This window comes from Pezoporus occidentalis, unplaced genomic scaffold, assembly GCF_034315485.1.
Source record: "Pezoporus occidentalis ecotype Australia unplaced genomic scaffold, CSIRO_AGI_Poc_V1 ctg25, whole genome shotgun sequence".
Taxonomy (NCBI): Eukaryota; Metazoa; Chordata; class Aves; order Psittaciformes; family Psittacidae; genus Pezoporus; species Pezoporus occidentalis.
In genome coordinates, this window is record NW_026914394.1 from 469,478 (window position 1) to 484,368 (window position 14,891).

At 39.7% G+C, this 14,891-nt stretch overlaps 3 protein-coding genes across 7 annotated transcripts in view; 1 reads left to right on the forward strand and 2 right to left on the reverse strand.

The window, feature by feature from the left end:
- Positions 1 to 14,891, forward strand: part of AKR1A1 (aldo-keto reductase family 1 member A1) — a 201,056-nt gene that overhangs the window by 63,643 nt on the left and 122,522 nt on the right. The gene's annotated exons all lie outside the window — the stretch shown is intronic.
- Positions 1 to 14,891, reverse strand: part of LOC134165818 (selenoprotein Pb-like) — a 92,515-nt gene that overhangs the window by 52,663 nt on the left and 24,961 nt on the right. The window lies entirely within an intron of this gene.
- TESK2 (testis associated actin remodelling kinase 2) overlaps positions 1 to 14,891 on the reverse strand; it is a 116,914-nt gene that overhangs the window by 33,039 nt on the left and 68,984 nt on the right. For all 5 annotated transcript variants that reach the window (XM_062622937.1, XM_062622938.1, XM_062622936.1 and 2 more), the window contains one exon: positions 12,126 to 12,174. In XM_062622937.1, the coding sequence (XP_062478921.1) occupies positions 12,126 to 12,174 (49 nt within the window). The remainder of the gene's footprint in view (positions 1 to 12,125; positions 12,175 to 14,891) is intronic.

The window sequence follows — 14,891 nt, forward strand, 5'->3', positions numbered from 1 at the left end:
AACGTTTTTTCTTTCTCCCTTGAGACAGTGGCAAATGGGCCAGTTGGCTTACAGTGAGTGTCAAAACACTGACACTAGAAATCCCACCCCAAAAAAACCCCACGCAACACACAGAGGCACCATCTGCATGTGTGTGCCACACACATGCAGAGGAGAGAGAGAAGGGAAGAGACAATGGTGCTTGCTGTTCGCAGGTCAACATTTCTCTGCCACTTATCTTACTTTCTTCTATCCTTGAGATATTCTAAGGAGGAGGAAGAGGTTACCACCAGCAAGATATTTAGCAAGCCTTCCTCAGAACACAACGTGTTTAGATGCATCTCAATTAAAATAATAAAAAAGTCCCCTGTGCACTATTTACAGGCTCTGAAGTGATGAAACAAGTTACCCTCCCACAAGAGGAGGAAAGCTTAAATACAACATACAGCCTGTACAGCTAAGAGAGGGGAGAGAGAGAGAGGTTTAGCTATGACTTCTTCAGTTCATACACAGACGTTTAAGAGAAACTAGAAGTCAAAAGCTTGAACATTCAGAAGTTCTCACTGAAATAACTGGTTGCTCATCTCTTCTGATCTAGCACCTGCATGCACAAATATAGACTGTGTGCCTGAAGTCAGACTCATCTTTTCAAAGCCTTGGTTTCTCTATTTACATGTGTATTTCTTTAGTGTCTCGATTATAGTACTTTTTACATCTGAACTTCCTTTTCTGTGAGAACTCGCCCTTCTCTCTTCGCCTAACCACATATTGCAAATGCATCTTGCAGTTTCCCTGTGCCTTCAGCACAATGCACTGCTTGCACAACTTTCATTGCTTGCTTGCTTTTGGCATAAGGAGAGACTTCCTCTGTAGAACTGTCCCTAGTGTGTTTAATTTACCAGGTCACCACCAACAGTAGGTTTTTCCTTTAACTGATCTGCCAGTACTTCCCTCCTGAAAGAGAAACTGTAAGGCCAGCTTGAATTCTCCATAAGCCAAAGTTTTTGCCAGCTTTCTCTTTCCCACAACTGAACTTTTTACTGCAGCTTTCTGAGAAACACAGAATCGTTATGGTTGGAAAGGACCTTAAGATCATCCAGTTCCAACCCCCCTGCCACAGGCAGGGACATCTCACCCTAGACCAAGTCACCCAAGGCTCTGTCCAACCTGGTCTTGAACACTGCCAGGGATGGAGCATTTACCATTCCTCTGGGCAACCCGTTCCAGTGCCTCACCACCCTTACAGTAAAGAACTTCTTCCTTATATCTAACCTGAACGTCCCCTGGTTAAGTTTAAAATCCCATCAATTCAAGGACCCACTTGAACCTCTCATACTTAGTATTCCATCTCTGCACATATACACGACAGGAAGTTCACTCTCTTAAAAAAGAAGATGCATTTTGAGGGAATCAGGCACAGCCACAGGAAATCACACGAATTCTGTCATTAAAGCTTCCTCCTGTCCTCAGAACAAGTGTTGGGATGAAGTACAGCAGCGTTTAATTTCCTATCAAACTGAAGCTATGCCACAGGGGCCCCTGTATTTCATGGGGATAACTTGGTATTATTATATAATAATATGTAATATATATATGTATAATTACATAATAACCCTCTATTGTTTAATGTTTTCCTGGAAACCCCAGGTCTTTGATAACTGTACTCAGACAAGAATGGTTCACTTTCATTCGTAAAAAAGTAAATAGCCATCAGATGTAGGGGAAAAAAATAATGGAAAGATCACCTAACTTAAATAAGGTCCTTTACAAGCTTTCCAAGAACCTGACTTTTGATATTTAAGCACTCAAAATTGCAAAGCTACAAATCAGACAGACTCCTGTGGAGGCCTGTATCATTTTTGCTGGAGAAAGAACTAAAGGGTCAAGCACACCACATATGCCAAAACATCAGCCTGCAAGAGTATGAACGGGAGATGGAATTTCAGCCAGGGCACTAAATTTCCTGCCTCCTGACACTGAAAGCCAGGCCCCCTTGTGTGATTTTAAATGGACTTTTCTGGTATGTGCAGCACATCAAGCTGTGCTTGGGACTGAAGTCTTTTTTCCTTTTAACTAATTTACAAAAATATTTGGTTCCCAAGGAAAATAGTATAAACAAAGTAAAGAATATGTACTTTGTCTTAACTTCTGTAAAATAACTTCACTAAGACACACTGCTTTCTTGTTACAAAATAATTAATGAAAGCTTAAAATGATAGCGTAAGGTTTAAACAGTGTAACAGTTTCCAAATCCTATCACTACCCTCCCTTTTCTATCAGCTTTTTAAACTCCACTTAATTTGAGCAATCTAATTCACATGTACCATGTTTAGATTTAATGTTGCACCCACTGCTGCATACAGATGAAACAGGTTTACTTCTACCTTTTATCAGCCTAACTCATATCTGATACACAAGGTATAGTGATGGGTACCAGAGCCTTCAAGTCTTCAGCTCTTGGGATAATGAACCATGTAGGCTCACTACAAGTGCCTACAGCGTTATTTCAACAAAAATGGGATGTCTTTGACTTACAAAACAGCATGATGGTGCTCACATTCTTCTGACTCTCACTCAGTTGATAATCTAGACTGAATCACTACTGGAAATGCCTTGTTTGGTTTGGGGTTTTTCTCCCTTTTCCTTTCACCCTTTCAAAAAAAAATATAGGTATGGCAGACACCCCTCATCTCAAACCAATACACTTGGTTAGTCTGGCACTCTCCAGTTAATACTGCATCAGGACATGGTTGCTTCTAGAGCTACCCATGCTTCTTGACACAGATCAATAGCACAGGAACGGGTCTCTTCAATTCTGCAGGCTGGGTAATGACAGATATATTAAGCCTTTCATACATGGATCTCAAGTTGAAGAGAGACATGCTGTAATCCTCTAAAGAGACTGAATACATGGGGAAAAAAGGACACAAATCTGAAGGTGAAACATGATGCCTTGTATGGCACAGAGAAAGGATGCGATAAAGCTGATCATCAAGCATCAATCTGCATTTGCTGAGAGTGCATTCAGCCACTTTTTATAAATTAAATTGAGAACCTGACAAACTGTTACTGCAAAACTGAAACCGACACTCCATATGCTGTGAAGAGAGCAAAACTAAACCCAAATATGGCCCAAGTGTTGACAAGTATTTTTAAAATCCTATTATGAACAATGAAGAGATGAAGGGAAGTGTCTGCACAGAACCAAGCTTACAAAAACAATTATAACTGCATTTCAAAACCATCAGAGATGTACTAGGAATCACTTTGCAAGCTACACAGGAACAAGAAAAAGCACAGGCTCTACATGTGGTCCTGGACAAAACCACTGAAATAACTTATTTCAGATGGACACATACAAGTGTCTAATAGTAAAATTTATAGGTAACTTCTTTTTTTAAATATGAAATAATTTAAGCAAAAGCTAAAACTGATACTTTGACACAAGAAAGCTGAAGCACATCCCGAGGCTTATCACTTCACAGATTCAGGATCTTTAAAATTTCAAAACGATATTGCTAGATACTTGGTTTGCCATCTCATAAACACATTCATCTCAAAATATAAACAGAAGTTTCATAACTGTCCGGCTCTAAGAAAAGTCCTTATTACCTATCTCTATTTCCTTTCAGCAAAATAGCTGCTGTATGTGACAATGAAGGTGATACTTTCAGTTCTTCCCAACTTAGCCCGTGTTCACACGCAATGAAGTAGAAAGCCCAGACAACAGATTTGTCTTTCTGTACAAGTTTAGTTTGTTGGGCTTTTTAACCCCAAAAGATTGAGCTGATATTCACATGTGCCAAAGCAGGCACACAGTAACAGAGGCTTTGCATCTTGTAGGTTCATCTTAACACTATTCCCCAAAGTAAAAAGCTTCCACAGTCTTATGTATTTTTAAAAAGGATGATAGAATTAACTAGATATTTCAAAGCATTATTACCTCTCAGCATTTTTTTCTGTGGTAAGTGCTTTTTTCAAGAACAGAAACATAAAGCACTATGTAAATAGTGAACAGTCCTAACAGACACCTCATGTGATGCATTTATTCTCTTTTAGTGCTGATAAACACTATTGCAATGAAATGGAACGATTCTCACCTTTTGTTTTACAGGCTAGCGTAGTCTTCCTAAAACCTGAGTTATCTCCCTTTGTTTTAAACCCTCTTTTTGTTGCCATAACCCCTATTCTTCTGCTCAGGTCCTACAGCAAACTTCTCACACAGTCCTTAGTCATTAAGGGGGAGCACAACTACTGCTGCATCAGACAAGGTGACCATTAACTCCTCTCTAGAGGTCAAATCCCTGGGGTCCAGACAAATGGTTTTCTCTTGATATCAACGCAAGTATATGCAAGGCCTGACTCTTAATAACTCCTGTAAGGGAAAAGCTAATGAACCCAAACAACCAAATTAACAGAGGACATAACACAGATGTGTGCTGGATGGACTTCTAGTCCTACAACAAAAGCAGAAAACTGGGCAAGCAAATAACAGGTACTCTAGCTTCATACCACATCACCATTCTTGTCATCAAAGCATACCTACCTGGAATGAAATATATTCAGTTCTAATACCCAAGTCCATTCCAGAAGGGGTATAAAGTAACCACAGTCTAGTAGAGGACCCGAGGCTCCTGACATACTTTTGGTAAGGCTGAACTTACACTCCTGATACTTGGGGTTTATACCTGCAAAGGCCCAGACTGCCTCTACACATTACAGTTTCCAGCACTGGCATCAGTACAGCACCACTGAAAGAACTCTTCTTCCTATTTCCAGGGAGGTATATAAAAATGAAACTGTAGCTCTAATGAAAGCTACAAAAAAAGATCTGAACTAAAGACAAAAAGAATAAAGCATACAAGAAGAGATTTATTACAGTATTAATCCACAGGTCATGCTATTCATTGGCTGAGAGATCATAAGGATCAATTTAATCTGCAGAATTTTACACATACTTGGAGTTCTTACAAAGTTTAAGCAGCAGGCCTGTGCAGCATCCTACAGCCAGGAGGCATTTAAAAATGCCAGCTGGTGGCTGCTGAAAGTAATCTGAAAGATACCCTTTGTCATCATAGGGTGCCAATCTATTTTTAAAGTTACTTCAAAGTAAATTCCATCTTTTTACACTGCTCTGTATCAAGACTTATTCCTCTAAAACAAAGACATTGAGAACCAACAGGTATATTCTCAGAGCTGCAACAAAACCATCCAAGTTTGCACAGTCGCTCACTTCATTCCCCAGGAAAGTCACAGCAGTTGACAGTTCTACAAGTCTGTAAATAACTTGAACATACTGCCCAAGACCTCTGACACACACAAGTAAGATATTTTATGTATGCAAATGAGACCAAATTGGACCAGACCAAAACTGAGGAGAGACAAAAGACTGAAACATCTCTATGTATCTCTAAAACATTTCCCCATCCCTCCTATTTTTTGCTCCTCCTCTTGATTTTCTTTTCTCAATGCTGCAGTCAGAAACACTGTACAAAGAGCCTAAGGAAGAGTTCAGGAAGTGGGGGTAGCTACCAAACAGGACAAGATATGGAATACAAACTGATGCAGAAGCCTCTAATCAGTGCAGCTTGGCTTTACACATTAGGTAATACCTAAACCTTTAATATTACATGAAGTAAAGGGCTTCCCTAACAACTCCGTGTTTTTTTTTTCCACAGAAATTGGAAATCCAGCAGTATTCAGCAGATGAGTAACATTTTCTAACTGGATGAAGTTGAGAGTTCTTTCATTTCTTTTAATTTTTTTACTTGGCGTTACCTTTAATACAACTTTCATCTTCTCTTCAGTTGTCTCCAAGCATAGCTTAATCAAGTGCAGCTATTCTTTTTGGGGGACAACCGCCTACACCATCTTATCCAGGAGCTAAACCCAAGCTGGTAAACAGGTAACCATTGAGTGGCTTGGGTTGGAAGGGACCTTAAAGCTCATCTATTTCCACCCTCCCTGCATAGGCAGGGACACCTTCCACTAGACAAGGTTGCTCAGTACCTAACTGGGAACAACTCCTTTGTTGTATGGAATATTTGCAGAATGACTGATAATAGGAACCACAGCTCTAAGGACACAAAGTTCCCTAGGGTTGACAGGCTATTGTGATCACCAAAGCAGAGTTAAATATTTGCAGTGCTACATGAGTAAAACTGAAGTTACTCAAACAATATGAATCACACTGGTAGAATAACAGAAGGGATTAGCAAATGCTACAGGAGATGGGAGGAGGAGGGAGCAAGGAAGGAATGATGTTCCAAGGCTTTTTAAAACTTTCAGAAGTGTGCAACTGCTATCTAGAAGGCAATGTATGCCTACAGGTTTTGCTGTAGCATAAAGGTTTAGAAGAGGACATCTAAGCGACATCTGTCAGGTTTTCTCCATTCTAGGGTCAAAGGCTCTTCATAGAAAGGTGCCTAAGAACAGAGGGCAGGGAAAAGAGAAAGAAGGAAAACCAAATAAAACTTAGGTATTTTAATTAAATTATAGGCTCTGCTTGTGCAAGCAGGAGAACTTACTTTCCCTTCAGCACAACTGTAACAATTCTGATAATTTTAAGGTTTTAATATTTTTTCTTCCTAATCAGTGCTATATCCAAATTAAAAAGAAATAAATTGAATCCTACCTAAAAACGAAGGACTTTGAAGGCCTGAAACTCCACTAATTGCATTTATAGTTTCCTTAAATTGTTAGTCTTGGGAGGAACAGCAGAGGAAGTTTTCCATTACCACAGAAGAATTTATTGAAGAAACCTCTCTCCCCTCAAAAGCCACAGGCTTTACATTAAGATGAGCTTCATGAGTAGAAGGAAGAAGGGGAAAGCATAAGAAGGGGAAGGGTGGAGGGAAAAGTCTTTTCCAAACTGCTATGTAACAGCATTTTTGTCTCAAAACAATGAATTGCGGTTACTGGTAGAAACAGCAGTGTCCAGTTCAGTAAGCTACTATGGTGCAACATGTCCAAATTATCCAATAGCCATTATCTTGCTGGAGAGGGACTCTTCATTAGAGACTGTAGTGACAGGACAAGGGGTAACGGGTTAAAACTTAAACAGGGGAAGTTTAGGTCGGATATAAGAAGGAAATTCTTTCCTGTTAGGGTGGTGAGGCACTGGAATAGGTTGCCCAGGGAGGCTGTGAATGCTCCATCCCTGGCAGTGTTCAAGGCCAGGTTGGACGAGGCCTTGGGTGATATGATTTAGCGTAAGGTGTCCCTGCCCACGGCAGGGGGGTTGGAACTGGATGATCTTAAGGTCCTTTCCAACCCTAACGATTCTATGATTCTATGATCTTGCCCAAGATAAAAATTAACATGTCTGGAAGGATTTCCATAGTAAATTTTTTCCTGAGGTTTATGACACAGCTATAAAAAAACATATATATATATAATTGAACTACAAATATGCAGGAATTCAAGGAATTCTGTGGATTCTTAAAAAAAAAAACAAAAACAAAAACAACTTAAAGCAGCAGTCAAGATTTTTCTTACAGCACTTTTTGCCTAATACCTTGCATTAGGTTCTGCTGTCTACACTATACAGTGCCACCACACATTACTGAATACACCATCACACTATTTTAGACTGCAATGCACTTCCATTCACCCCTGCATGGGATGCATGCACCTCCTCCTCCCCTGGTGGAGCAGAGAGCACAGAAAGGCTGGCTCACCCCTTAGAGTTCTCTCACCATTGGTCCAATGCCGTGTATACAGCACCTTAAAACCAAGGCCGCTCAAATATGCTCTTAGACCCATAAAATATCTAATACTGCACCGTTGGGATGGAATCAGAATGACGGACTAGGTAGAACACACCAAGAAGAAAGACTGAAAGACTGCAGGAGAGACATGTCAAGCAGATCCAGCTGCTGGCTAAATCAATACTCTCCAACCCTCCATCACAGGCTGTGTGGTGCTATCACACTGCCACTACCCTACTCCCTGCCTGAGAACGCTTCAATGCATGTCAGATCCTGCTCTGAGCAAGTAAATCTTCAGCATCAGACTGTAACAGTGGAACATTTGTGCTCTTATTTTACTATCATCCACTATGAATTAATAGCCATAAAACTTGTTTTAATAATTAGCTATTGTCTGTGAAGCAACTGCAATTTCAAGATATCCCAGTCAACACCGAGTAGTTCTCCCATCTTCATCTCCTATACACACAGCTGTCAGGGGTTTCATTTCCTTCAAGAGGAATTATCCAACTGTACAACTCGTTCTGTGCATATATATACACATCTACTTATAACAAGATTTTAGCCTGATCTCTCTGTTAGAAATTCAGATAAACCTGCTTAAGAGAGTTCTACAAATAATTTAAGATCTGCAAAAAGGTATTACATGCCTTTTATATGCCAGACTGTATGCTGTTATCTGCTTCAGTGTAATAGTACAGGCCAGCAGAACCTGCAACAAAAATCAATTTGTTTGCCTCCCATCTAAAATGGGTATTTGCTCATGCAGCTATTCAGTGGTAAGTGTGCGTGGGGTAAGATTGTATGCTATTGCTATTAAGCCACAGGTCCTCCATGCTAACTGGCTCACAGCTTCATATCCCCTGGAGTGTATACTGTCTGCTAAGCTCCTGGCACTAACTTAGATGTGGTCTCTGAATGCTCAAAGGCATTTCATCCTGACACCAGAGCCTGTACTACTGTGCAAGTTTCTCTGAGGATGCTGCTATGTGCCAGGAAATTAAGAAATGAAAGTGAATAGAGAGTTGTCAGATTAGGAAGATGGCTGGAAAACAAAGAGAGGCTTGAAGGAGAGGCTGGAATTAGGTTAGAGAGGCATACAAGTACAGCAGGAAGCCCTACAGGTTCTTGTAGTTACAGAAACAAACCACCAGCTATAGATTATAGCTGAATACTGAGAAAGGAATACCCAGTTCCTGGTTTTACAGAAAATGATCACAGCAAATCTGTGCCCATCAGCACAGATTAGTGCTGCAGACTATTCACAGATTAGTGAAGCAGACTAATAACTGCCAAATCATTTGAGTGGTACCTATTAAGGCATCTACTTCACTTTCCTTAAGTGTTTCTGAACTACGTGCTTGCAAGGATAGAGGTCCCTGTCCCCCTAAACCATTCTGTGACTCTAAGGATAGACACTGACCAGCTTCAAGAAGAGGCAGATGCCATAGCTTCTGGCTTGAGCAGAACTTCAAAAGCAATATTGGATTTTCAGAACTGGCAAGACTGTGGACTCAGAACAAGGCCAAAGTCCTGGTGCAGTCCATAATGAAACAATTCCATTCTTATTTTCAAAAAACACCAAACCAAAACAAACAGAAACTGCTTATTGCCAAACAGCTTTAAAAACAAAAGCCTCTTGAGAGAGTACAATTAAACCCATGTAAAATGCTGCCAACAGGAAAAAACCCAAGGCCTACATATGATCAACACCTTCCCTAAGCAAAAAAAACTGTTCCGCGTGATCTGTGTTTAGCCTCCTGTGCATTTAAACATGCAAGAAAATAAATCCCTAATATTTCAGACTCTGCCTTCCAATAACAAAGTGCTGTATACTACTAATGCAGCCCCCTTAACAGGCTTATAAAATCCTCAAGGCCCCTCTAACACCATTTGTGGTTGTTGCCCTTCCTGTTAATAGTACAAGCCATCTCATTCAATTGAGCAAACATTTGCCACAAGTTCTCAAATTCTTCTGTCACAGAAACATAGACATACAAGTAAGCATGATATGTCTGCACCCTCAGACATAAGCTCTAAGTGATGCTACATCCCTTTTACTTTGGCATATCATCAACTGTACTCTCAAAACACAAGAAGGGATAATTAAGCTCCTTACAGAACAGGTCTAGCACAAGCTAGTGCAAGAGAGGAATCTCCTGACAGTGACTCAGACATATATTGAGCAATGAGGCTTCTGAATCCAGTTTCATCTCCAAAGAAGTGAAATCCCAGCAGAAGTTCTCTGGTTGCTCATAGTATCAGTTATGTTGAGCACTTGAAGCTAGGAGACCAGCTTTTTGGATCACAAGCTGAAAAAAGCCACAAGACAGCGGCTGATTTGTTCATCCTCCTGGGCTATATTTGAACTGGTGAGTCACCATGTCTGTCTTACTAATAACTCCTTCAGCTAGCCATTTCAGCCCCCTTCTCCAACCTCCAGAAGTCTTCAGAACTCAACCACTACTCTACACACACTTCAAGATAAAAAAAATCCCACTACTGTTGCCAGAAAACACAACTAATTCCACCACTTGGAACATACACAGCTCTTAACTTTGAAAAGCTCTGTAAAAATCAAAGAACAACTACCGTATTGCACAAAGTGGTATATGGATTCCTTACAACAATTTATAATGGCCTGTGGTCATGCTTTCTTCTATTGAAGGCATTAAATATCCACCTTGCTCCACTGATCACTGCATGCACTTTTATAATATGCCATTAAAGCTATTCTCTTTCTCAAAATTTTACAACCACCTTCTTCATTCTAAAGCTTTTCCTCTTTGGTCTCAAGATACTTCAGGAATCTCTTCTGTTACTCTGAATTGTATCTATAAAAAGTTATTCTTTGAAGTCTTTCTTATTTTCTTGCCAAGAATTCAAAAATAGCTGAACAAAGCAAGCAGCTACAAAATTAGCTCTCCGTAAGGAAGCATCTGTGCTGGTTTCGTTTTCTTGGCTTTCTGGGTGGGGAGGGACATAAAAAATGGCAAGAAACTGGGATGAAGGAGAAAAAAAAAACAAACCACCAAAAAACCACACTGAGGAAGATCTGCCAAGACTGTGTACAGTGACATGTTAGGAGGACGTCTCTTCCAGGACATGTTTAGTGAAAAGGCCTGAAACCTCCCTGCTTTAACTGATTAGAGGTCCAAAAGAAATAGGCAATAACATTATCAAAGCCTGCCTGAATGTCTTCATCAGCCATCAAATGCCAAATCTTAGAAACATTCCCTCTCCCGAGCACAGGAGCAGGGAGGGAGCCTGGAGGGGGATCAAATAAACTGTCCCTCTCATATCAAAGGATCCCTCATATGTGCTGTATCTTGAAATTTCTAAAGGGTCTTTACTTTTGCTCTTACACTAGATATATGGTCATTGTGAAATAGTGTGCATCACTCTAATAGTAGCTAGAACTAAAACTGCAGAACTGGCACCCCAGATGGTGAAGAATTTCACCACCCACATACGTGCATCTTTGCCTCAGAGTGGCATATGAGAGTTACAGAAAGTGATGGCCACACGTATCCAGATAACTGGCATATAACTACCCAGTCTTCTCATTTTATAGTAGTTTTTGGCAAGCATACTGGGAACATGTTTTAATTGCTAATTAATAATTATCTTTGGGGGTGGGAAAGGGTTAATTTTTTAATTGATCAGTTCCTACAAAATCAAAGTAAAAATAAAACAGTACTTTACCACACATGAGTTTCCCCTCAATCTGTACCCAAACTATAACAGCAGGAAAAACATTTTACTGATTTTTGACTCAAAACAGGCAATGCTATTCCTAACAAGAGCATACTCCTTTTTTTCTGAGCAGTTTACAGGGTGATTAAACATACAACTCAGTAAAACTTGGTGGGAAGATTCACATGAACAGAAACTTTAGTTTCACATTTGATGAGAAACTAAATCTCATTTGATCTTGGCCAGCATATATAGGCAATGAAATAATCCCTTTCTACGGGATGCAGATTAAGCTGTAATCTTGCTGTTACTCCAAATAAGAAAGTAGTATGGATTGAATACACCAATACCACCCAGCTGAAATGTCCCAGATTTACCTGTGAAACATGCACACAAATGGAGTATAAGATTTAAATACAATGCAATGTCACTGAAACAACCATGTTTAGGAGCAGCTCAACAGTAATCCAGATCTCTCATTTAGAATAGTATCAAGTGAAATTTTATGTTATGTGATTTTTTTTCCCTAGTAAGTGCTTCTGAGGAGACAAGACATACAAGGGCTACGAGCAAACGTACAGTTCTGAGGCCTGATTCTGCAGTCTTCCCACTGCATAGCAAGTAGCATGTGTTTAACTCACGAGTCACCATAAAAGAAACTATCACTCAAGGTGAACAGCAGTTGCAAAATCTGGCCTGAGAACTGTTTCATATTCAAAGTATATCATGAAATAGTCTTACCTCAGTAAGTGCGTGCAGCTGTCCTTGATGCACACAGACACCCATAAACCTACAAGAAACAAGAAAAGAAAAGTGGTTTGGGCTTTTTTCCCCCCCTCTTTTTTTCTTTAAAGAAACTGAGCTAATAAGTAGTGCTGCATATGCCATGAAAGAAGGAAAAAGAAAAATCAGCCCCACAGATACTGCATACCTCAAGACTGATTATTTAAACATCCCAGCACAAAACCAGGTCACTTGTCTGTACTACAACATAATTTGAATTAGCAGTTCCAAGAGAGGACAGGAGACATTTCAAACTAAAGAAGGGAAGTTACCAATTTGATGATAAGCAAAGTCCAGCATAGAATGATTTACACAGGAGGAACAATCTCAGAGTTCTGTTTTAAGGAAGTTTAAGCCAAGTTATCCACTGTTGGTCTGCATAAACAGAAAATTACTTCCCTTTGCATTTTGCTGCTTCAGCATAAAGATGTTTCTTCCTAACCCATTCCTAACCACTTAAGAATATGATGGCACATACATGCAGTATGCTTCCCCTCCCCAACCGCTTATTTCCAACATTGGAGTCAAAGCCAGTTTCAACAGTACCCAGTATACACACACTCCACTAAAGCTACCTACACAGCACAAGATTCAGACTCCTGCTGTTAATGGCAGTGACTATCACCCTTGATTCTTCTGGAAAGTGACGGACAAAGCACCAGACATTTGATTTCATTTCAGGCACAATTGAAAGCCCATTTTTACCACCATACAAGCTGAACTTAACCATGACAAAATGCAAATTAATATTAACAGTAAACATCTCCCATGCAAGAGTTCAGTAAAAGTTAAATTCTGTGCACTTCAGAGCACAGTTAAAGCATTGAGTCTTTTCAGATTAACCAATTCTCAGTTTTATCATTTCGATTTTGGTCTCAAGCAAAACCACACTGTCATTTCCACAATGTTCACAAACTTCTATGTTGCAAGCAAGTGATAGAAATTAATGGTTTCATTAAGTGTGACAGGAGAATCTTGTGGAGAGGAGTTTGAAGGAAAAGGACCTTTTAAATCCTCAAATACTTCTGAGTTGAAACCCAAACTGATGCAAGACACATGTAGTACTAGTTTGGCTAAGCCGCTTTTGAAGAAATGAATGATCCTCACTGTTCTCTTGTCTAACAGCTGACTGGTAAATTACAAGCAGCCAGAGAAGAAAGAACATAGGTAGGGCCCTTTGCATAAGCCAAGCTGTGGAAATCTGTTTTTATAACCAAAGAAGCAGGACTTGTACTTGAGCGTCTTTTGCCTACTCTCACCTCCAGTAATACTCCCCAAATTAAATATATAAGTACTAATTGGAGAGACAGTGAAAACGCAATTCCTCTTGTTTAATGAAGAGCAATAGGACATGACCAGGTATCCGGGGAAAAGGGAAGAATTTTTTTAGATATAACATCTATTCAAAACATTGCTGTTTGAGTTTCACTTCATAAAGCAATCACATAGGAACAATTCTGCAAACAAGTTGACAAAGACTAAGAAATCCAGACTCCTCCAGAGCAGAAATCTGTTCCTTCCCTAATGAATTCTGAAAGTCTGCAGAGCGATCACACATGGTCTTAATAGCTTCACAAGGAAGCGGGGGGGGGGGGGGGGGGGGGGAAGTTTTTTTTTTCCCTTTAGATACGAGTTCCACTTAGACAACTTTCAAAAGTATTATTTTCTCTTTTATGAGACATGCTAAAGCACAAGGTTAACCGAGTACTGCAGTATTTTCATTAAGCAAAACCTGAGGCTAAGTAATTAAAAGTAATGCTTTCATCTCTATATCAACTCTTCCTTTGTAAAGGTGTATCACATCAGTTTCAAATCAGGAACTCGCTGTATTTGACTTAATTCTAAAATATGAATCCAATTATGAATTTAAATTTAATTTTGCCATAATGCTGATGTCTCATTTTTACCAAGCCAGAAAACCATCACTGTCACTCAAAGACTGGTAGAACTTAACTTTTTCTGTCAACCTGTTTTGGTCAAGGGACGTCTCAATGGAAACATATTCATTACCTATGCTTCAGGCAGAAAAGACACACTGGCTCAGGTTACCAAGAGTAAGGGTTCAAAAATTCCTAATGGTTTAGGGTTTCTACAGGGAAGCAGACATACATTTCTAACTTTAAATCAGAAATTAAAAACAAAGCTCAATATCATGATCTCATGGAAAAAAGCTGGACATAAAGATATATTTAGAAACCCTATGTATTTAGAAGTTATTACCCAGGAAAAGAGAAACCAGATACACTGATAAAGGCAGAATTAATGAGTTTACAAGCAACATATTGAAACAATTTAAACTTTGTGTCAAGAATCTCAGTTTTCAGACTCTGGAAAATAGATTGCTAGAATAGACCTCTAGTGATCCAAATTCCTGGAAAACCTCTCTGCTGTATCAAGCAATAATAAGCCACTGGTTAAGCCAAGGACTGCTACAAAACACTGTTGGAAAGCATTTCCACTAAATGATAACACACACAGCTACAGCTGCTACCAGGAAATACACTTTAACATAAGATTTCGATTTCTGAGATTGCCCCAGATGAGATTCCAAGTTCTGCGGATAGGAAGCTGACCTGCTGGTCTGGTACAGCTGAGATGATTCCTGTTGGCTAGACACACTGACTCCAGAGCCAAAATGTGCTTGTAGGTGAACTTCAGCAGAATGCCTTGTCAGCCAAAGGTTACACTTCCTATAAGCATTTCTAGTTGGAAGAAGCTTCATTG